At 41.6% G+C, this 23,860-nt stretch overlaps 1 protein-coding gene across 3 annotated transcripts in view; it reads left to right on the top strand.

The window, feature by feature from the left end:
• The window catches only part of MAPRE2 (microtubule associated protein RP/EB family member 2), a 93,732-nt gene that overhangs the window by 33,845 nt on the left and 36,027 nt on the right, over positions 1-23,860 (top strand). For 2 of the 3 annotated variants that reach the window (XM_054190476.1, XM_054190477.1), the window contains one exon: positions 20,365-20,492. The exons of the other annotated variant lie outside the window; for it this stretch is intronic. In XM_054190476.1, coding sequence (XP_054046451.1) covers positions 20,365-20,492 — 128 coding nt within the window. The remainder of the gene's footprint in view (positions 1-20,364; positions 20,493-23,860) is intronic. 3 annotated transcript variants of the gene reach the window in all.

The following is a 23,860-nucleotide window of genomic DNA, read 5'->3' as shown; positions in this document are numbered from 1 at the left end:
ATCCCCCCGCCCCCACCGCCGATGCTTTGGGGGTGGGAGGGCGGCTCCATCCGCCCGCGCCGCGGCGGTGGGAGCCAGCCCCATCTTGTATTTATTTATCGTTTTTTCTTTTTTTTTTTTTTTGGGGGGGGGGGGCGGGCACGTCCTTTGTCGCAGTTGTAGGCATTTTTGATGAATCGCTTGGCATGCGCTGCTGGCAGCGCTTCTGCATTAACATCTCCGACAATATGTTCCGGCAGATAAGCTCATTAAAATTGTTTGCATTGTTTGATAAGGGTCGCGGCGCAGCCCGGAACGCAACTGGTTTTATGTGCTCCTTGCTGCCGACTCGAAGGGTGATAATACGGCCGGTAGCTCCCCTTATGTTAATATACAGTTATTTTAAATACTGCCTGGATGACAGCAAGCAATGCCTCTGCAGAGAACACGCCCCTTAAAGCTGATTTTTCAAACCGCAGGAAATGATGCTGCTTTCAAATATCTGACTAAAGCGGCGAGTTGTATGCTCGATTAGATGAAAACAAACGTGGATGACTTGGCTTGTTTGTCTGAAGAAAATTACGGTGGTTGTTTTTTTTTTTTGTTGTTGTTGGTTTTTTTTTCCTTCTGCTGAGGAATAACAGAGCTGCTACCGGCATAATAACCTTAACAGTGAATCTCATTGTTGATCACACACTGATGGGTGATGGTGAAACCCGCCGGAGATCCAAGTGTGTGGCTGGTCTGAATACCACAAAATTTAGTCTATCCCTCTCTCTGAATCTATTGATACTTTGTGTAAGGAAGCCCCGCTGCACACATTTGGCGCAAAGTAGCAACGTTGCTTTTGTAAAGACCTGCAGAAAGATTTTAGCTCTCACTTTATCTGAATTTCAGCTGAGCAGTACGAGATTGTTTTAGAGGAAAGCTATATTTCTATCATGCACCTAAACAGAAATATGGAATAGATTTGAAATAAATTATTGTGCATCTATCTTTAGTTATTCTGACGTGTCATAGGTGCTACTGATTGCTATCTTACTTGTTTCCTTCAGAAGGGTTCTTGGAAAACCTCTGTTTAATGGGGTTCTCCATTATCCTTTTGCAATATGTTTGTATGTAATTTTCTGCAGCCATCAACAAGTCAGTTTCCTTGTCCTTCTGCCTGTCATATCATACATTGAACTAGGTTTAGAAAAGGTGTTTTTTGAGGCTGCTGTGTTAAGCTCATGGTGATAGAAATAATTATATCACTTGCCCAGTTTCCCAGAAAATGTAAAGTTATTCTGCATCTGAATAGCCTTTCATCCACAGGAGTACTCCTTAGTCTTGTAGAGCTTTGTATCAATTTGTATTCATATCTAGAGCAATATAAAGGAATGCAGAACTATTAATGCTAATGTTGCATGTTATTTTGGGGCAGCAAATAAATCATCCAATTCATTTTTTGCAGAAATAAACCTTTAATGCTCAAATAAAATCTACTGGGGAATCATATTTAGGTTCTCTTTTCCTTGTGGAAACCTACCCTGATCTACAGAGTCATGGCACCCAAATGCGTTGATTCCCTAGCTCTGAGAATTATTTGTTTTAATCTGTAGCTCTAAGTACTTTGTGACGTAAATGTCAACCATAAAAGGAAAAAAAAACTTAAAGAAAATGTGAAAACTGGTGGAACTTCTCCTTGATACTGGAATATAATGTGCTTTTAGCTTCCATAAAAATATTTAGTAGCTAGGGTAGTTTGGTCCTTGCTAGGTTTGAGTTGAAGCAGAAGATCGTTAAATAAAATTTAACCTGGTTTAATCTACCATCAATATTGTGCCTACTGCCACGCTGGACTGTTGGTGCCATGCTGACTTTGGAGCGTGCTTATGGAGCAGCCCGCACGACTTCACCATATGATGCATGAAGTTGCTATGCCTCTGATCGTCGGGCTGGTTTGTTCCATCTGCATCTAGAAATATGGAATAAATATGTCCTTAAACACAGCCTGAAGCATGACAACAGATCAGCAGTTGTACAGATCTAGAAGTACGTACTTTGCTCACAATACACTTCTGCATAGTGCAGCTTTGCTTTTGCACTAAAGCGCACCTACCAGATGTATAGAGGTTCAGTATTTGCCTTTCACTTTTCTTGCTTGTACTATCAGAAATGTTTTCTCATTTTTACTTTTAATGTACTGTTTCATAAAAAAAATAGTGTTTGATCAGAAAAAAACCTGTTTACCAATTTAATGTTCCTGTTTAGATGTTCTCAGACCTCTTAAAAAAAAAAAAAGTTTACCGTTTCAAATATCAGCTCCTACCAAAGATTTGATATCCAGCTTCCAAAGCAGATTTAGAAAGAGGTGAGATTTATACCGTTTTGCAGACTAGGAAGCTGATGTGAAAGGAGCTGCCCTGAGTTATCCACTGAGTTAAGGAGGCAGCAGGGAGTTGAACCTACACCACATGAGTCCCAACCATGTGCTCTGTATGCAAAGCCACAAATAGTTTTCCCAAGCCTTCCAAAGGACATGTTATATTTTGCAGACTGGGATGGACAGGCCTGAGGTGTTCAGTTTCTCATCCAGCCTCACTTAGCTGGTAAATGGAAACCAGGCACTTTGGCATAAAATTTAGTCACAGGGAGATGTTACCTTTCAGAGTAAATAACTCTAATAAATCTGTATTTCTGTAGTGATGTGCTGTTTCAGGAGCCTGACTGTAAAACTTGGTTGGAACTGAGGTGTCATTTCATTGGCGCAAAATAGATTTGGGCTCATTTCTGAGAATGGCATTACATTCAATTATAGTTTTACTTGTATGTTCAAAGAAGACTGAAAAAATTCAATGAGAAACCAAATCAACAGCTGTGTGGAGCAGGGCATGTCTGCAGTACTTTTTTTTTTTTTTTTTTTTTTTTTTTTTGCCAGACTCTAGGCATCGTGTGTGATTCATCAACTCATCGTGTTTTTAAATCTAGCCGTACAAAGAGTTTGAATATTTCCAGGTTTGAATGGCATACTTAGCCTAAACCACCCCAGTCTAAAAGGGACAAACTGTTGTACCCTCCTTTGCAGGATACCACACTGAACTTGTGGTGTATCTATGTGCTGCTAGAAAAATGGTTTTCTGGTCCTTTGTACACTGGCTATATTTAGTTTTACACCCAGAATTTTCACAAAGTGGGGGAAGGGGACTAATTTCCTGATGATTTTTCTTCAAATCACTAAGCTAAAAGAAACTAAAACAAAAAAATACTTTCCTACCTCTGAGTATGTACCTTTCTAATGATATCTGTATTAAATACTTGGTTTTCCTAAGTGCCACCTTGCTTTTAGAAATCATTATGCCGCCGATGTGCAACGGTGCAGTGCATAATAACGAAAGCTGGACGGAAGCGGTGATTTCCTCACCCACTGCCGAAATATTGTGGGGTGTAACAGAGTGTATCTGGCCATCGTCGTTTACTGTGGTGGGAGCTGATAACTTCCACGCTGGATGTCGAGACTTAACTTATAGCAAAATCTGTTTTGGTCTTTGCTTTGCGTTTCTTGCTCTAAAATTAGGTTCCATTTAATATGGTAAGCAGGTAATTCTACTGAAGTAAAAGAAGATCATTTGTGGTGTTAAAATTAATAGATTGAGGCCCAAACTTTTCTTGCTGGGAGCTGGGAAGAAGATACAGAGGCAAAGCAGTGAGTTGTTGTCTCACTTCATAGTATAGCTGGGCCTGAGGATCTTCATCCTCTGAAACTGTAAATGCTAGTCAAAGTGAATGCTAAATTTACTAAATATATTAGCAACTGAAACATTATTTCCAGAGATGTTTGCTCTTGGCCTAACATCATGAGAATTTTGTCCTAGATTTCACTGGAAGCAGGAGAAAGGCAATAATGGATGTTTTGTGGGGTTTTTGTTTTCTGGTTTGTTTTTTTTTTTAAATAAAGCATAAATCACACTCATAAACTTGGCTTGAGCTTTCCTAAAAATGGTATTTGTGATAACCCCCTTGTCTGTCAAGCATGTGGATTGCAGCAAGATGGTTACTAGCTATCCAAGAGTAGACCATCCTGATGACTTAAAGCCAGCAGCTACTAGGCAGCGTAAAAGGTACCACGCAGAAATCTTTGGTTCCTGTGGGCTTAGGTACCCCCTATTTTCTCTTCTTTCACTTTCACAGAGCTGGCTTCCTGTCACTGCTGCTGCTCTTTAATCTTGTTTTCTGATTAGGGAGTGCTCTGCCTAGGGAGAGGTGTTTTGGTGAGTATCTTCTGCTGGGCAGGTTTAGCTCTCAAAAAGTACAGGGTGAAACTGAAGTTTACTGGGAATCACGTGTGAATGTGTGTAAATGTCTCAGAGGGTTATGAGGAGGCTCAATACTGCATTGGTATTTGGAAGCCTAGATAGTCTGTCCCTACATTATTGGTCTACCTCTCTTGACCTGGATTTAGACCTTCCTTGAAGGGAATATCTTCTCAATGTTTTAGGAGTTGAGGCTATTTCTTAAAATCAGGGGCTAAGAGAGAGGTAGCTTTGGAGGGGGTGGGGTGGGGGAGAAGAAAACAACACTCCACAGACAACCCGGTTTGTGTAAGGAAATGAAAGTGACTTTCAGACAGCACCATCTTCTCAGCTTGCACCCAAGCGCTCTCACCAAAAAGGTCTGAGCATACCTCGTTTGCACCCAGCCTCCGTGGGTTTCGGAAACGTCCTGTAGGTGGGAGGCTGCATTCTGTTTTTTTGTTGCGTGGTGTGGTTTTTTTAAACTACCTTGTTGAGCTGCATAGCAACAGCACTGTGTTTCTGGCATACTAACAAAAAAAAAAAAAAAGGAGCGAGTTGAGGATATGCGAGAACTGAACCTGATGCTGTCACTTTTAGAAACAGACATTTTGGCTTCTGCCTAGTGTTTTCAATCCAGCCTCCCTCGAAAGCAGGCACTGAAAAATATGCTGCGTCGTGAAAGAAAGGTGATTTGGAGGTGGGGCTGTGGACCAAGAGAGCCTGATTGAAGCTATTTCTTTTGACTTTTTTCCTTTGCTGCATGAACAGCTATTTTGAGGGAGATGCAGCTACTACATGAGAGACGGTCTGGACCACAGGAATGTTCTTTCCGGTGACATACCTGGTCTAACCTCTTGAGATATAAAACATGTTTTGGGAGGCAGTAAGAAAAAAATAAGTGTAATAGGTCTGTATTTCAAGCCTTGGCATTTGAACAAGTGACTTTTTAAAAATATCTTCGAGGTTTTGGCTTTGGGCCTTGCGGGGGGAGGCCAGTTTAATTTGACAGTCTTTTCTCCTTCCTCATGCCCGAAGCTAATTATAGCAAAGGCTTGGTAAGGAAGAAGACAAATCGTGTGCCAGCCTTTTCATTTTGGAGATGCAACTTTCAGCCTTTGTTTGATAATTGAAAACGAGCGGTCTCGCCGCATCTGCTCTCAATCACGCAAACCACTGCGCGGGATGGCACAAAGGCTGTAGTGTGGCGTAAGCGTGGTGGCAGCAAGACTCACGCTGCACCGGGACGGCGTTCGGATACCTCCTTGCTCGCTGAATCCTGACCTCCAGCTAGTGGCACTGATCGCTCCCTCCCAGTATCAGTGCTAGGGAATGTAAATGGAAAACATCCGCGTGTCTTCTGTGGATGATGTTAGCTGAGCACTGCAAAACTGTTTGGGTTTTGCTCCAAACTCTGCTGCCTGACTCACTGATAAAGCATCTTCTTCCTATTGTTTCATTATAATAAGGTGGGAGGGGAAGGGGAGTATTGTATCAGCTATAAAAGTTTACTGAACATGAGTTTAACTGTTGGGTTCTTAAAAGTGGTGGCTTTTTTATTTTTAACACAGTTCTGTTGTCTTCGTGCTATTGCATGTTTAATTCAAAATGGAAATCTTGCCTGTAATATTTTGACAAAAGTTTGTCTAGTTTTCTGGTGCTATACCGAGTTATTGTTATTAAATACGTGATAGAGAGGGCTCTGTATGCTGAAAGCGCACCTATTAAATGGCTCATCTTAACCACTTCGAAATTATTTCTTGTTTCCTCTAGGGCCCCATACTTAGTGGAGGGTGCTTTTGTGTTAGATTTGTTTTTTTGCTACGCTATCCAAACAGGAAATGTAAACATTCATCAGTGAGTACAGACTTAAGGATGTAGCTTCCGTAGGAAATCCTACAACTGTGCCAAATCATTCTGCCTGGAGGGGAATATGGCATGCCGGTCTCGGTCTTGATCTTCTGGCCTTGCGTACGGCAACTTTGCATTGCTTACACATGTTGCTTGTGAGAGGGAAGGGGTTTGAAATATGGGTGAGGTGGTGGAAGATGGAGCCTGTGAATCTGGATCCTGCACCCGTGGAGAGGCAAGGACTGAAACATTGGTGTGAGCTCATGTGAATTTAAACAGAAACTTGGAGTGGTCTGGAAATATACTTAAACAATTGATACAAACTGAAAAATCCTCAGTTTGGAGTTTGTTTGGCATTTCTTCTGTGTAAAAACCGGGCCCTTCTCCAGTGTGGCAGTTGACAGAGTAAAGGAATAGCTTATTTTTCTCTAATGGTATAGTGTAAAGCAACGCTGTATGTTCCTTTTTTTCCCATATGGTTGTGTATATTGTTTCAGAGGTTTAGTTTTCAGTATTATGTTTCTTGGCAATTTGGAACCCTGAGACCTCGTTAACAACATCCGGGGACTTCAGTCCTATCTTTTAGGAGTAACCCAAGTGAATATCCCGCCTACGGCAGGGTTCCTTAGTACTGTACAGATTTCCTACCCAAGCAGCTGTAATTATTCGGAGATGCACATGAATGCAAATTCTTGCCTGTCACTCTGGAATGCAGTGTTGATGCTCAGAAGAGCTTGCTGGCAATATGTATTAAACAGTTTTGGGGGGGATGAAAATTCATTTTAGGCAAATTTTACATGGTTGTTATGCTTCTCTTCTTAAGGTTAATCTCTGTGGAGCTAGGCCAGTAATATCATGAATAGGAAGCACTGAAATATTTGAAGTAGAATATGCATTTGTTTTGCTTATGGATTCAGTGTTATACAAATCATAGCTTATTAAAATAACTATACAGTCTGTGAGTAATTGTTTGTATGGAAGTGGAGCACATAACCCAGTGATATGAAAGTCCCGCAGGAGTTTTTGTATACGGAAAGATTAAAGTACCTAAAGTACCGAATACAGAAAGACTCCAGTACCTAAAAGGGGCCTACAGGAAAGATGGGGAGGGACTCTTTATCAGGGAGTGGAGCAATAAAATGAGGGGTAATGGTTTCAAACTAAAAGAGGGGAGATTTAGATTAGATATTAGGAAGAAATTCTTTACTGTGAGCGTGGTGAGACAGTGGAAGAGGTTCCCCACAGAAGTTGTGGATGCCCCATCCCTGGAAGTGTTCAAGATCAGGCTGGATGGGACTTTGAGCAGCCTGGTCTAGTGGGAGGTGTCCCTGCCCATGGCAGGGGGTTGGAACTGGATGATCTTTAAGGTCCCTTCCAACCCAAACCATTTTATGGTTCTATTCTGTGATACTATGGCGTGTAGGAGTGGTAGGAACATGGAGGCAGTGAAATGGTAATTGGTTGAGTAGAAGGAGTACCTTTTCCCAAAAGGACAGTATTCACATGGAAATAGCTGTTCTGTTGAAAACCTTGTTATGCAAAAAGGCGTTAATTACATTTTACTGAATTATTGTTTGGGGTTAATGTTTCAAAGTTACATAAGATACAGATTCTGAACCAGGATCTGAAAACACTGTCTTCAGTCAACCCATTCATCTTATGCCAGTTGTCAGACTGAAGGAAGCATAGGAATATTTTCTTTTTTTTTCCCCTTTAACGTATATATTTCTGCTTGCAGAAGTTTGGCTCTCCAATGGACTTTTTTAATCTATGGTCCCAAAGTGTGAAATGAGTTTCACAGCAACAGAAATGCTGTAGAACTGCCTTGTCTCTTAAGCATCTCTATTTTTAATACAGTGAGGGGGTTCTTTCTACTACCACCTTAAGCACTCTCTCTCTAATTGTTCCTCAAGTGCTATACAATATGGACCTGGTGGTGTTGGTGAACAAGATGAACATGAGTCAGCAATGTGCTCTTGCAGGGAAGAAGGCCAACCCCATGCTGGGCTGCATTAGCAGGCGCGTAGCCAGCAGCTCCGGGGAAGTGATTATTCCACTCTGGTGCTTCTGAGATTGCATCTTGCATACTGTGTCCGAATTTGGCTTCTCCAATTTGAGAAAGACAGTGACATACTGAAGTGAGTGGGGTGGAGGGCTGCCAGGATGGTGAGGGGGCTGGGTTTGGTCAGCCTGGAGAAGAGATAGCTCAGGAGAGGGGGAAGATCTCATTGCAGTCTTTAGCTGTCTGATGGCAGGGGTTGTAGAGAAGATGGAGCCAGGCTCTTCTCTGAGGTGCACAGGGAGAGGACGAGAGGCCATGGCAGTCAGCAGCTGCAACAGTAGAAATGGCTTTAAATATTGGCAGAAAAGTTTTCACAGTGGGGATGGTCAAACACTGGAAGAGGTTTAGCTAGAGAGGCTGTGGAATATCTGTTCTTGGAGGGACTCAAAACTCAGCTAGATGGGACCTTCGGCAGCCTTCTCTTGCTGGCTCTGCTGTGGACAGGAGGTTGGCACAGGTACCTCTGGAGTTCCCCATCCACACGAGTCACTTTATGATCCTATTCTGTAACTCTAATAGCCATAAACAGCTCTGGAGTTCAAAACACAGCACACAAAACAGTTGTGGAATCAGGCGCTTTAAAAGCGAAAGGAATATCACTTTTAATAAACACAAATTTAGTACTACCACCAAGGTGAAATCATCCTATCGTCAAAGGTTTCAAACGGAAAAGATAAATGTGTGCATGCAATCTCAGTTCTACTGCATCAATTTCAACTGTTTTCTAGCTTAGTTCTTGCAAAAGCTGTTATTTCTGCTGCTTACTGTAGTGTATTAATTACTTCATATTGCATTCTCTAAATCACTGGGAGCAACTCCTGCAATTTATTACCCAGGGATGACTGAAAGTTCGTAGACACACGGTAGAGCAAAGGGATAGTTTTACCATGTCATAAAATTAATTATATACGCTGCAATTAAAGATTATGTCTTGAAGTTAGAAGCTGATAAATTACTCCCTCTGCTTTTAATGGATTGTGTATTTTTTCATGCAGAAAATATTAATATTATTGATAAGTTTAATCTGCAGAAAATGTTTAACTATAAGCACAGCTCTTAAACTGTCAGATGTGTGCTTAGTTTGATGTGCTTTTACAGGGAGTGGTGCACAACTGTCTCGTCGCATGACCTACAGCAGCATTGGGAGGGTTGAAGAAACTAAATATTCACATTGCAGCACAGGTTATTGCCTTCTTAACTGCACTTATATGTAGTCAAAGGTAATTCAAGCAATAAACTCTTTTTTTTTTTTTTTTTTGGCCTTGTTTGTTGTGGGAGTTGAACTTGGTAATGTCACCATTTGCCAGCTGGAAGCAATATGCTTTAGGAGTTGACCTCAAGATATTCCACGAAAGGAGGTCAAATCCTGTTAAACAGGGCATCTATGCTTCTCTTAGTTTAAGGTACAAAGCTTTACGGGGGCTTATAGATAAAGACTGTTTTAACTGCCAGTAATTCCGTTCTTACAATCCCGGTTGCATCAAAGGAGGAAGCACCATCTAAAGAACATTATTTGGGAAAACAAAGCTTTGGGGATTTCCCCCTTTAGATAGGCAGGAGATTTGAAAAGCTAAAATCCAAAAGAAGAATCCGACTTCACAGACCTTCAAAGGTCTGGTTGAAAAAAAAATAAATCAGTTTTAGGGAAGCTTTACTTGATACTGGTAGTCTCAGCAATTGCGTTGATCATGCAACAGTGGTAAAATACGTTTGTGGTTACTGGCACACAGTGAGAATAATACATTACATAAATCACAGATGGTTGAGCTAGCATGTTCATAAAGGGCAATTTACTCTGTGAAGGATTAGTGAATTCTAGTTTTAGTTGCTCCAAAATTAATTTAGCAGTTAAGCAATTGCACTTAAAAGTTCATCCCTCTTCTAGATAGTCCTTGGTAGGATTAATTCTTAAGTGCAAGTCATTTACTTGTAATATCTTGAGCACCAGAATAATTTCAGGGTGTCTCCTTGTATGTTATAGTATTAACTCATGAGAATGAGGGAAGAGGTCAACTTACTTTGCTATCCAAACCCAAAATTAAGTGTCGTGGCTGGTAGTGTTCATGTTTGAAATCTGTATAATACTAATAATGATTTACAGGGATTTTGTACAAGCCAATTACAGGGGTATTTATTTGTGCCTACTTCAACAACATCAGAGATGTCAAAACTGTGAGATTTTTTTTATCATTATTTTTAGTTTAGCTTTCACCAGTGGTGGAGGGAGAAGTGGGAGAGAGGTTGAAGGCAGAGCCTAGTAAAAGCTATGTAGTGTGTTGGCCCAGTGGTCTGCAGAGGCAGCGCTGGAAGGGGATTTACACATGGTTCAGGTAGCAGATGTCTGGTGGAGCTTGGTCCTAGAAACCTGCACACCAAATGCCCTGCAGAAAGCTTGGCACTTCTCCTTTGAACCCCAAATGCCAGCAGAGCTGTGGTAGCAGTGGGAACCCTGGACAACCATACTAGAGCTTAATATTTTATGCTACAAAAATACACAGCTGTGTTTTAGAGAGTGATGCACCAGTGAAAGCAGCTAGCATGGTTGCCTGTTACTTCATCTGTTGTCACATGCTTGTTTACAACCGTGGGGTAAAGGTGGCTTAAAAGAAATGTTGTCTTGTACCCCTGCTCAGTGTTGTCACCTTCCTGCCAGGATGACTGGTTCAGGGATGGAGTGAGGCTGGCTGCCTGCCTGGCAGCTTGGTGGCCCTGTCGTGCAGCCTGTGCTCTGGTACCTTTGCCCACAGGTCCTGGTATGGTTGCAGTGGTTGCACAGGCAGTTATCTGTGCTGTTTCTTGTCCTTTCCCAGGTATCACACCATGTGCCTTCAAAATGCCTACTGAGAAGGCCACTTTCAAAGGGCCTTGCTCTCTGCGGGAACAGGGGGTTGGACTTGATGACCCTCATGGGTCCCTTCCAACTTGGGATGTTCTGTGATTCTAACGTGTATATTAAAGGTTAGAATAAATAAGCTAATGACAGGCTGAAAGAGTTGGGGTTGTTCAACCTGGAGAAGAGAAGGCTCCAGGGAGACCTTAGAGCAGCCTTCCAGTACCTGAAGGGGGCCTACAGGAAAGCTGGGGAGGGGCTGTTTGCAAGGGCATGTAGTGATAGGACGAGGGGCAATGGTTTTAAACTAGAGCAGGGTAGGTTTAGATAAGACATTAGGAAGAAGTTCTTTACAATGAGGGTGGTGAGACACTGGAACAGGTTGCCCAGAGAGGTGGTGGAGGCCCCATCCCTGGAGACATTCAAGGCCAGGCTTGATGAGGCTCTGAGCAATCTGATCTAGTCGAAGATGTCCCTGCTTGCTGCAGGGGGGTTGGACTAGATGACCTTTAAAGGTCCCTTCCAACCCAATGCATTCTATGATTCTAGGAAATGTTGCAATACATAAATCCAGTGTGTATTTACATTTGGTTTTGATGTAAAAGAGAGAAAAGTTGATGCATGACAAAGTTCTTGTTCTGTGTATCATACAACATCATTTGCGAGTAGAAAAGACGGTGTATTGTCGTCCCTCTTTAGCTAGCACAAGACCCTTCCCATGAGAGTGCTCTCTGGGTTAACTTTGCGTGCCTCGGGCAGCCAGGCTTATTTAAGTGTGTACTGCAGCCTCCTGTTCAGAAACAGCAGCTATGTGTTAGGAGAAGTTTCCCCTTGTTTAATCCGGCCGTTTTCCCTTCTTCCCAGACCTGTCCTCCGCTGAAACCCGTTGGATGCTGAGTGCCTGTCTCCTGCTGAGTCACTGCCTGGCTCTGCGCTTGGAGGCTGCTCCGGCCCCCTGTCAGGAGGGACTGTGTAGTATTACAAAATCTCATTTGCCATTACGTTATGCTTGGAGTAAATCGCACTGTGACTTTAGCCTTTCACCTCCGAATGTATGTATGTCGGGGGAGGAGGGGAGGGGGGGTGGCAAAACCCCGGATAGGTCAAAACCAAATTCATTTGGTGACTTCATCTGACTCCAACTAGCTGGCTCTCATCCCTGTGCTGCAGCTCCCAAGCCTGCCCACAGCGTTTTCTGGACTTAAAAGGCGGAAATGGCAGGAGTCCGGAGCAGCGGGCTGCCTGCCCTGACAGAGCTGCTGCTGGGCTGCAGCGTGGCTGCTCTGCTGGTGGGTTTATGCCTCCAGCATAGTGCCTCGGGTGCCCGGCAGCGTTGGTTTTTCTTAATCAGGGTTTCTGATTATTTTTATCCCTTCCTCATCGGGGGCAGATGTTTCCCTGGTGTAGATGCTCTGGTGTGTGGGTGTATCAACATTGTTCTGCCTTGGGAGTTGACTTGCTGCTCTCTCAGGTGGGCAGTGGTTTTGGGGACAAGCTCTCCTCAGCTGCTGCCTTCATTTTCCAGTAAATCCACATTTGCTAAAACACTTGGAAATCTACTGCCTGAAAATACAACTACTCATCCACAGGCGATAGGACAAGAGAAAATGGCCTCAAGTTGCGCCAGGGGAGGTTTAGACTGGATATTTGGAAAAATTTTTACACTGAGAGCATTAAGCATTGGAACAGGCTGCCCAGGGAAGTGGTTGAGGCACCATCCCTGGAGGTATTTAAAAGATGGGTAGACGTGGGGCTTAGAGATATGGTTTAGTGATGGCTTTTGTCAGAGTTAGGTTGATGGTTGGACTCCATGATCTGAAAGGTCCCTTCCAACCCGGGCCATTCTATGATTCTATGCTCGTCTAGCAGGAGCAAATAATAGGAGGTTCCCCTGTTACTTGCAGAATCCAGGCCAGGAACTTAGGCTTGCTAGAACGTGCTGCCTCTCAAGGCATCCTTTCTCCACCATGATGAGTGTACTCAGCACTGCTGTTACCTTGTTTTATGGTATGTTTTTAACCTCTTAGAAATCCTTCTGTGATGTCTGCATGTATGTTTAGTAATCTCTTATTTTCCGTTAGAGGAAAAAAAATAATAAAAGGATAATTAAAGCTCCCATGTTTTTCTTGGTGAATTGAGACTTTGTTTCACAGAAGATTAGATGTTGGTTTGTTCATCAGCTTTTTCAAAGTGTTCTAGTTACAGAATGCTCATAGATCCTCTTCTGTTTTCTAAAGCGTAGGTGTTTCTAATTGCTTTGGCTTTACTATATAACATAAGTCTGAGAATTGTTTTGCTCTGAATCAACTTTTTTTTTTTTACCATTCCCTTGTCTGTTGTAAAAGGTAGACTAGTTGCCAGTGTCTATTGTGAAAATTTTACAGGTTGAATGTCTTCCTTCAGGGCATCGGAGCAGCAATTCAAGTTTAAGATCTTGGAGTTGAAAGCCTGGGGTGGGGGGAGGGTAATAACTGTAAGTAAAAGCAGTTTATTTTTTTAACATTGCAGCCATGCCACACTTATATTCCTCTCATTCAGCCCACTTCAAAGGTTTTTGTGGTTCTCCATTAATAAAATGCCTTCTTAATTTGTAGTAACGTTCATTTTATACCGAAACTTGTGCATCCTTTTTCCCGTGTTAGCGAGTGCCTGTGCAGCACCGAGCGCTGCTGTCGCTCTGTTGGACTCAGGTGCGGTTTGAGGGTGCCGTGCGCTGCTGTGGTTCACGCCTAACTAGTCGGAATGAATATACCATTGTGGAAATGGTGGCGGCCAAAGAGTCTGAATTGCTTCCATTTTCTGTAAGCTGCCAGTGTCTGCCTTTCTTGAACCTCTGTCCTTTGTCAAGAATGTGGTGGGGGGTTTTTTTGGGTTTTTTTTTTTTTTTTAGTTGAGATTCATTTACTCATAGGAATTGATAAGGAGCCTTTCAGGATATGCAAATACTTTCAGTCACAATTAAGATATCATGTGTTAATGTTGCATTGTACTTTTGGACTCAAAGGTGAACCCTGAAGGGAAAAAAAAAAGTGTTAGTATTGCTGTGGAGACGTGACATTATATATTACATTGCCATACAGTTTCAGTGGCAGCAGGAGGAATGAAGGCGGGAGAAGATAGTTGGAAAAATAAAAAAAAAAAAAAATCTTACTTATGCTATGCAAATATGACTGGCAGATCAAAAAAAGTCAAATTCAAGCTAGTCAGTGAATGTGGCTTGTCCTCCTCAGGTGCCCTAAAATATTCCAAGCACTAAATAATTTTCTTGGAATTTCTAACTGTTCTTCTGATTTCAGTGATCTACCCTAATTTCATAACTGGTTAGTGAGAATAAACTTAAAACTATTTTGCAAAAAGTATGCTGTAGACAGTGTAATGCATTGCTAGTTATTGGGCCATCTCAGAGGGTTTGGCTCAAACCGTGTATATTGTTTGAATACTTCTGATTGTGTTTTTCTGATTTGTGGGAACTGAATGTCTGGAAAAGAACCAGTATTTTTTTGCCTCTCAGATACTACGATTCTGGGGTTTTTAAATTTTTCTAAAGCTGTGTGTACCACAAGACAGAATTACCACCAATCTTTAAGTTATTCAGATCTGGGTCTAAACCAGTCCTTGAGACCCATCATAAACATTTATGTAGGTCAGAACATCCCAGTGTTGGCAGGCAGCCTCTAATTTAAAAGAACAAAACTTAAAACATGCCTTAATCCAATCAAAGGAAATCTCTAGTACTCTAAATTCCCTTGCATTTAAACAGGGAACTGTAATGAGAACAATAGAAAATATGCTGTTTGCTGTGTTAAATGGTAATCCTGCAACATTGAAGCAATCAAACTGTACATGGATTGCCTTGGTCTTGTCTAGACGTATGCTTCACAAATCATTTTAGCTCTTCCAAGCTTCAGATCCACGTTGTGAAGCTAAAATGGCATTCAGGAGTCAATGAGGTATGTGGATAACAAAGGATTTTTAACAATTCAGGGCCACTTAGTAACATGAGAACAGCGCACAAGAGATTTGACATTCAGCATCTTAAAAGGTGTGAAATTCCCCCAGTATTACAACCAGAGGAATCTTTTCTCCTCCTCTTCTTTTTTTTTTCCATGGCAATACCTCATTATGATTAATCTTGAACCGATTGAGTTTCTGATTAGCTAGAGCCTTTATATTGCTTGCTGCAAATATCGCTCCAGTTGCAGCGCTCTGATGTGAGGGCTCTGGCTCTGGCTGTTGAATTTGCTGGGGGAGCACAGCGTAAGTCAAAAGGGAGGGTAAGAGCAGTGGTGGCAGTGCTCTGCTGGGGCTTTTCCTGTTAATTTTCTGTCCTCAGGACTCCTTTTGGTAAAGACGGCTTTGAGCATAACTGGCCTCTAATGGCTGCAGCTAAGGCTGTACACGGTGAACGTTAAAGCAGCAGGCAAGGTCCAGCTGCAAATCACCTGCCATTTCAGGGTGACAGGAAAGGATGAATTTTCCTTCTACAGGGATGCGGATGCTGAGGCTGGCAGGGCTCTTCCTTCAGGGATTTTTGTTTTGCAGTAGCTTTCATCTAGAAATCCTTTCTAACAGGAGCTACAGCAGTCTCAGCTACATCTTAGCCTTTATATGCTGTATCTTCCGCTTCAGTAATTTTTTGTGTGGTATCTTTTGTTTTACTGGCAGTATCTATCCCGATGCTATCAGGTGTCAGCTTCCAGAAGGTTCGTCTTTGTATTGTCACCCAGGCTTTCTGCTGCGTTTGAAAACTTAACATCATATTGTGCCTAATGGTACAAAACGTGAAGGCCTTGCAGGTTCAGAGGTGGTGGCATGTCTGAGCTTTTACACTGCAGATAGATTCATTGCTGCAATCCTTCCAGTCTTGCCGTTATTACTGGTTTGGCGTAATACAGCTTCTGCTGTCAACAACTGTTAGCTTCTCACCAGAAAAATAAATATGCCTCTTGCAAAACTGTCCTTAAACACAGCTGGATAACACCTTGTAACAGCTGCAGTTATCCATAGCAAGAGCAGTGGAAAATGCCTAATAGCTGAACGTTCAGCGCTGCAGGTAATGCCTTAAATTAATGCTGCTTTGGGTGTAATGTTTACCATTGGGCATGCTGAGCCAGTATATTTCTGATTGGGGAAACTGCTTAAGCATATATATGTGATTTTCAGCACCTAACGAATCCTCTGAACTCAGGTCTGTGGTGCTTAGCTGTATGTCTGTGCCGTGTTTTTCTGAAATGTCCTGGACTAATACGTAAGACTTCCCCATGGCTTGTTTGTATGTATTGGGGGTTTGAATTTCACTTATGAGTAAAACAAAGCAGAGGCCTTTGTGGTTAGGCAGTGCTGTAACAGCCAGAGGATTTTAATTTCCACCTGCGTGCTGAGAAGTGGGGGATGTGATGTGCTATCTTCAATCTGCTTTTAGTTGCTGTAGAATGGCCAGGCATCTCTTCAGAGGCTGGAAGCTCAAAGATCTCAGTGAGGTAGATGCTGATTTTCAGGCTTTTATAAGCCTCATCGCAGCCTTATGCTTGAGAGCCTTCAGCCTAAACAAGGGAAAGCCTAACAAGTCAAAAATGTAAACAATGTTATTGGGAAGAAGTAGTGTATGAGGACATACAAATAAGTTGTTAGCTACTTGGCCATTCATGGAGTACAGCTTGTGACTCTCCACCTGTCCAGCTGTTCTCTTGCCGTTGCCTTACAGATGTTTATTAATTTGTGTTTGGAATCTGGATCACATTTTTCAAAGCAGTTCCAGATGTGGGGAACTGGGTCCTGGAGAAAACCCGGGCCTAGCTGTGGATGTCGAGCGCTGGGGTTCTTGTCCATCGCTGACCATGGCAGCTCCTCTACCTATGCCTGCACGTTCTTTTTTCTTTTTTTTTTTCTTTTGTTTTGTTGTGGTTTTTTTTTCCCCCTGAAGTCTGTGTGGCAAACAGGATATGTGTGTATATGAGCACCAAATTAGAACATGCTTACTGTAAAGGAAACCTTTCCCAGCTGAGTTTATTTAAAACGTAACCATTAGGAGGAGGGTGGGGGACAGAAGAAGCAAAGACATGGTGAACTCTTTTGAGAGAAGAGGCTGTGGAAGATTCAGACATATGCTAACAAGCCACCGAGAATAAATGGCAATGGCATGTTGTTGATGCTTTTTAAACAGAAATTCTGATTCATTTTGCACATATTAGTTTAAAATTGTATTGATCGTGCTTATCTGTGTGTACAAATGTGAAGCTATTGTCTCTAACAAATAGCCTGAACTTTCATTTGACCCATAGACCATAATTCATGTGCAGACACAACATAAGTTATATTACAGATATCCTTCAGGGTATCATTGTAAAACTCAAGGTTATTCACTTACTGTTTCCTGAAGTAGAGTTCTCCATCCCGTGCGCTGCAGCAGAGGAGGTGGTTTGCTTTCCCGTCACTCACAGAGGATAGGTATTTGTCTTTGCCAGTTGCTTTTGGAAGATGATGATGAGGGAATTTCTGCTTCCTTCCTGTGTGTGGATTTTCTTGATCTTTTTAACAGAGCAGACTCGCTGCTTTCACTACTGGTAGCTGATGGTTGTTCTGAGTTCTGCCTGGCTCAAGAGGACAATTAAAATTCGGATGAAGTAGTGGCAGTTGCAGATCAGAGTAGCTTTATTTCAAGCGTTAGCACCTAAATATAAGTGTTCAAGGCCAGGCTGGATGGGGCTTTGAGCAGCCTGGTCTAGTGGGAGGTGTCCCTGCCCATGGCAGGGGGGTTGGAACTGGATGATCTTTAAGGTAAGGCCCCTTCCAACTCTAACCATTCTATGATTCTATGAAATACCTTTAATTTCTTCAGAAGTGAGTGGACTGTTCCATATTGGTATCTTGGTTTTAATATTAAACTCACTATTCTGAATCTGAAGTGAATATTAAGACACTATTAAGCTGTTACTTCAACTGATTTTACGAACAATACCGAAAATGTTAGTTTAATAGTGACGGTGGCGGTATCTTTCTGTCAGTTTCTTACCTATATAAAAAGGCTAGGAATGACGAAGTAAAACCCATACTAACAGTGATGGTTGAAACTTCAGATGCCATTAGTGACAAAGGTGCCGTTTGCCTTTATGCTGTGCTTAGTCCCTTCCATCCTGATGTTGACGTTAAGCTTTCACGGTTAGCCATTATGGTGTGGTTTCAAGAGTAAAAGGGCACTCCCTGTTTCTAAAACTTTGTTCCTAGCGCTCGGTTCAATCCAAGCACTCAGTGTGTGCCAAGAAAACGACCTTTGCTAACTGTTAGAGTGAATACAGTGCTATGTTCATACAATTAGCTGTGCTGTCCGGGAGCCTGCAGGAAGAACTGAACAGACTGAGGGCAGGCTGATTTCTTCCATACTTTGGAGGTGCCCGTACAGAAGTGGGTAAGGGGCAGCCTGGTTCAGAATGAATTGCTGGCAGTAGTAGTCTGATTAGCAGTGCATGAACTTTTTAAGCCTACTTTCCCTTACTGGTCTGTCATTATTGTCTTTTTTTAAATTTTTGTTTTTCTTACCGGGCAAATTTGGAGATTTTATGTTTCGGATCTTAAAGTAGATGGGGACAATTTGAATGATCTTCTGTGTTTGTGAAATTTGTTTTGTAGAAAGTGACCTATATTATGAACTTTGTCATCTTGTATTTTAAATATAATCCCTGCTGTACATACTTACACACTTGTGTTACTGTGACAAGTTTCATACTGGTGGGTTTTTTTTACATTTTTTGTCTGGGGTTGCTCCAGCACACCTAAAAAATGGATGGAGTTAACCTGCAGTTACCTGAACTTAACCTCAGAGAACCTGCAGTGTTCTCTGTAGAATTGTCTATCAAGCTTCAAACAGTTAACATCTTTGCAAGTTGTCAATGGAAATAGTCCACGCAGATCCCACAGAGGAGATCCTGCTGGTTTTCACTGAGGTAGAAGGTTGGGGTCCAAGGCTGAGGTGGCAGGGCAGTGAAGCGTTAGCTACAAGGTGTCACTAGAGACGAAGGTGTGCAATCCCCACCAAACCCTTTCTTTCCAAGAATAATAGCGCAACTTTGACTATTACATCATTTCTGAGATACCTCATACTCAGATTGTTACTAGTGGGCTTCCTGAAGCCCACTAATCTGGGGAACATTATTACTCTTTTCATGAATGAACTCGACTCTGCTCTTTGAAACTATTGATGAGATGAACTTGAATATGTTCATCTTTTCTCTTGGCAATGTCTCGCAATAGAAAGATGTGAATAAGGTAGAAAAACGGGAAATAAAATCAAGCAGTATGTGTTTCCAGCCTATGCGCTTGGGAACTGATGATAAAAGCTACTATGAATTAGACCTACTTGCAGGAAGGGACAGTAGCTAACTAGGACCTATTTAAGATGATGAGGCTATGAAAATTTTCAGCACAGAGTGCCATCTTCCAAGGTCTTGGTGAAATGTTATTTGAACACAGTCTGAAACTGTTTGGTTGTGTTCAAGGAGGACTGCTGGCATGACCAGTAAGTGAAGATCTGACTTTATAGGAGACTCAGAGGATTGATTTGTTTAATCTAGCCTACCTGGGCACTGGGACAGACTCTTGAGTGCTGTCCCTAACACAATATGAAATCGGCTTTGGGGAAGAAAAAGCCATTAGAGCTGGAGGATGATGTTGGCAGAAAAACAAATGGGTTTAAGCTGAGACGAAGTGTTCCTAATGATTTGGAAGAATTGGGCCTCCGCAGCAGCTTTCCAACTAGACGGTTGGGAGTGCAAATGTCAGTTACTTTCAGGATAGAGGTTGGTAAATTGATCAAAAAGATTATCTGGTATTCACTCTGACTATTAGGAACTGAATTAATGATCCAAAAGGCCCCCGTCCCAGTAAGAAATCGGCGTTTGACTAAGTAGAACAGCTAAATCCTCTAGAAGTTATCTGAAAATTAATTACTGGTTTAGGCAGTCTGATCATCCTGCATTGGCTAAAAAATGACACATATATGTCAGATCACTCTATTTGTGCAGCATTATGTGACGAAATCCCAGATTTCTGATCCTGTCTGTGTATCTTTAGTCTACGTCTGATCCTTTTTTCCCATACCTTATTAGCATTAAGCAGAATGCTGTACGCTTATGTGTTCAAATTCACAATGACAGCCGGAGAAACACGTTCATAAATTCCAAGAGGACATTGAGGAGGTCGTGTATCATCAAAGCATAAAAATTTAGCCTCTTTTCTCAATAAATAAGAGAAGGTTGTGCAGTGATGCAGCTTTTCCTTATATTTTTTTTTTTAACGAGAAGTGTAAATTCATTGTATTCAGAAAACAATCATCAAGATGTCAAAAATATTTTTTGTCCTTTTTTTTTTTTTTCTAGTTGGGGAATGGCGGTCAACGTGTACTCTACCTCTATAACCCAAGAGACTATGAGCAGACATGATATCATCGCATGGGTTAATGATATATTAGCTTTAAACTACACAAAAGTCGAACAGCTCTGTTCAGGTAAGAAAGCGCGGTATGGTCTACAAATGTTTATTTTAAAACCACTTTAAAAGTCTGATTTGTTGAAAATCTTTTAACTTTGACATAAAACAGTTACTCTGAGAAAAGAGACTATGTGTAAAGGAAGCATTTTTCATTCAGGTTAATCATGGAAAGATGAGGTGCCTTAAGAAAGCATAACAAACACAGAGGTGAATGGGACAAATGTAGCAGAAGATATGTAGAAGTAATAAAAAGGTTGACTAAGCAAGAACAGAATACAGTGATAAGCTTTTTTGTTTTAAAGCTACCTGGGTGGTATCTTTTCAAATGGTGACTGGACATTGCTGAAAAAGAGACAAATAGAGAACCCGCGCCCTGGGTGAACAAAACTCTCCAGCACCTTTTCCTTCTTGGTAAGGGTCCTCAAATCCCTGCTGATGTTCGCAGGAAAAGAGCACAAGTGTGGCTGTGAAGAAAAACACGGATTTGAGGAAATGAGCTTTTAGCTGCTGCGCGGGCTTTAGACGTTTGTCAAGAAAAGCTGCCTGTTTCTCTTAAAATGTAACTGAACTCTCGTTGTAAGTAATTTGGTAATGAGCCCTGAAAAAAAGGGTAATGGTTTGAATACTTCGGACACTTTGGTTAATCAGAGTGGCAACTACAAGATACGTGTTAAACAACAGGGCCTGTAACTAGATGATGACTAGAAATGACACAAACAAAGGCTGATGTTTCACTGAGAATACACATCCCCCTGGGGAGTGATTCTTTCTGATTTCCTACTGTGATTTTTAAATTTGGAGATGTTTGTGTTGGAGGAGATCTAACTTAGATTGCTACTTCCAGACAACTGACATGCTGGGAATATCTTACTTATGAAGACAATGCTCTAAGTACATAGAACTTGAAACCGCATTACCACATTTCAGCTATTTACTGGTCCGGCTGAAATGCATAAATGGGGCCTTATATTCATATATTTGAATTTACCTACCATTCTGCGTAAATTTTCTGTCTCAGAGATGTTCCCTGAAAGGTATAGAAAATCCTTCACGTAGGCCTTATAGTCTACTCTTCAAAACTTAAAAAATAAATCTCAGCTGCAGAAGCAGGCTTGCACAATGACTATAAAATTGAGGACGAAAAAGCGCAGGTTAAAGTGCATGTAAGTAACTAATATAAACTAAATAACTAAAGACATAGAACATGGGAAATAACCTTTTTAACAGTTATTAAACTTGAAATTGAAATGTTATATTTAGCTGCTGTTAGATTTACATGTCCGGAAGCTAGCCTAAGTATTTTCTTTTGGTGAATTATACATCAAGAACATATTCATGTGGAGATGTGTGTGCACATGTGTGTAAATATGGGTGTAGCTATATATAGATAGATATATATAGATACACACATACACACACACACTTAAAGGAGATAGAAAGATACAAGAAAATGGACATTTTCATACCAAAATACCCAATGTTGGCCATTGTTTGAAACAGGAAGCATACTAGACAAGTTATTGACTTGTTCCTGCATAGCTATTTATATGCTCATAAATAGTTGAAAGGAAGCTTTTGAAGTGAATACTCCATCAAGTTAAATGTGTGTGGGCTTGCAGAACAAGACAAAGACCAAAAAAAAAACCACAAAGCAAACTACCCCAAAACCCTTTCCCAAAATAGGGGAGAGGTGATCTAAAAGAATTTTGATTATGCAGAATACACAGTTAAAGATATTTAAGACGTTCAGATTGAGACACTTCAGCTGGGTGGGGCAGGCAGGAGAAAAGCATGGAAATTGTCACAAACCCACTGTCCCGTTTCATTACGCAGCTGGTTATACAACTCTGTGACCTGCTTTGAGGATTTTGGGACGCACCACAAGGGAAAAACTGAAAAAGGGTCGTCTCATTAGGGCTCTTACTCCATCCTGTATAAAATTAAATCTTTTCTTCCTTTAGAACTTCCTGGATTGTATTGGTTGTTATTGTTACCTGATGCTTTTACATTAGTATCTTAAAAGGTCAAAGGTGTAAACTTGAATATCCCCATTTGGTTTGGTAGTCAAGCTCGATACTTACACAGTCTTATTTTTGCGTTAATGTTCATTACAATCCCAGAAGGAGCTTTAATAGTTCCTTATCTCAAGAAGCATTCTAGTGCAGTCCTTCCTGTGGCCCAGAGGACTTTACTCTCTGAACTGATGAATCTAAACTCTGCTAGATTATTGCAGGCACCAGAGCACAGTGGTCTTATCTACTACTAGGTCCTTTCCATAGAGACTGGATAGTCCATTTCTCACGTGCGAGACTTGCACCTGTAGGGACTGAAGACAGAAGGGCAAGAAGCTTTGGGAGTCTCTCTGTATTCAATATAGTTTACCCTGTAAACTCCAAGGAGTTTATTTAATGTACATATAGTTTGTTTAGCTTAGTTTACAGGGTGGAAGCTAGGGGAACAGTAGCACAAATGACCAGCCATCTGACAGGCAGAGCACCGGCAAGCATGGTAGTAGTTTGCGAACGGCCGATCTAACTCATTTCATTCTGGCGTGCCTTTGGCTGGTGTTCCTTGAAGCATTGGCAGCTTTCAGGCAGCTTAACGTTAGTTTCCAAAAATATAAGCATTTCTCCAGGACTTCAAAGAGAAAGAATATGTGGGAAACTCTTTACAACTATGAAGCATTTTGCAGCATTACCAGGGTGCTGCAGAGCCACTGTAACTGAATTTTTATAACCTACTTTAAAAATGTATGGGCATTTTCTTCTTTTTTTAGAAAAAAGCATTAAGATTTGTCATGCTGTTATACGACTACTCAGTTCTCATTCATTTTTGTTAATAAGGAGCAACTGAAAGGCCAGTAAAAGCTGGGGGAGGGAAAGGGGAGGATGCTAAATTAGAATGAAAAGCTCAAAGGCGTTACTTTTAGGAGACATGAGGTACCTAGATGCGGCATACGCTCATGTTCAGCACCTAGCTGTGAGACCTCATGAGTACCCATGTTTTGCAGCCAACCTAGCAATAATTTTGGACATTCTGACCTTAAGCAAGAAGGAATAACGTGACGTTCTGCCTTTACTAAAGGCTTTATTCAGAGCATACCTAAAGCTTAACGTGACAGTTCATAATAAAGACAGAAAAAGCAACCAGACCTTCTCTTTCTCAGTGCTGTGGAGAAGTAGCTTTGATAATACGCCTGCTGTAGTGATACCAGCCTGTTCCCCAATTGCTAGTTACAGGAACAGAGCTGCTAGGATGAGGAGCAGCAAAGGAAGAGGCTGGCTTAGTCATAAAGTGTTTGCATTCTTTGGGAGTCTTAGATGTGTTTTTGTCCCTGCTAAGTAGGCCGAGCAAAGCGCAGTGTCCCCTGAGCTTTCTGAATGC

Source organism: Rissa tridactyla, chromosome 2 (assembly GCF_028500815.1).
Source record: "Rissa tridactyla isolate bRisTri1 chromosome 2, bRisTri1.patW.cur.20221130, whole genome shotgun sequence".
Lineage (NCBI taxonomy): Eukaryota > Metazoa > Chordata > Aves > Charadriiformes > Laridae > Rissa > Rissa tridactyla.
Note: the sequence above shows the minus strand (reverse complement) of the source record. Positions and strands in the feature narration are given on the sequence as shown.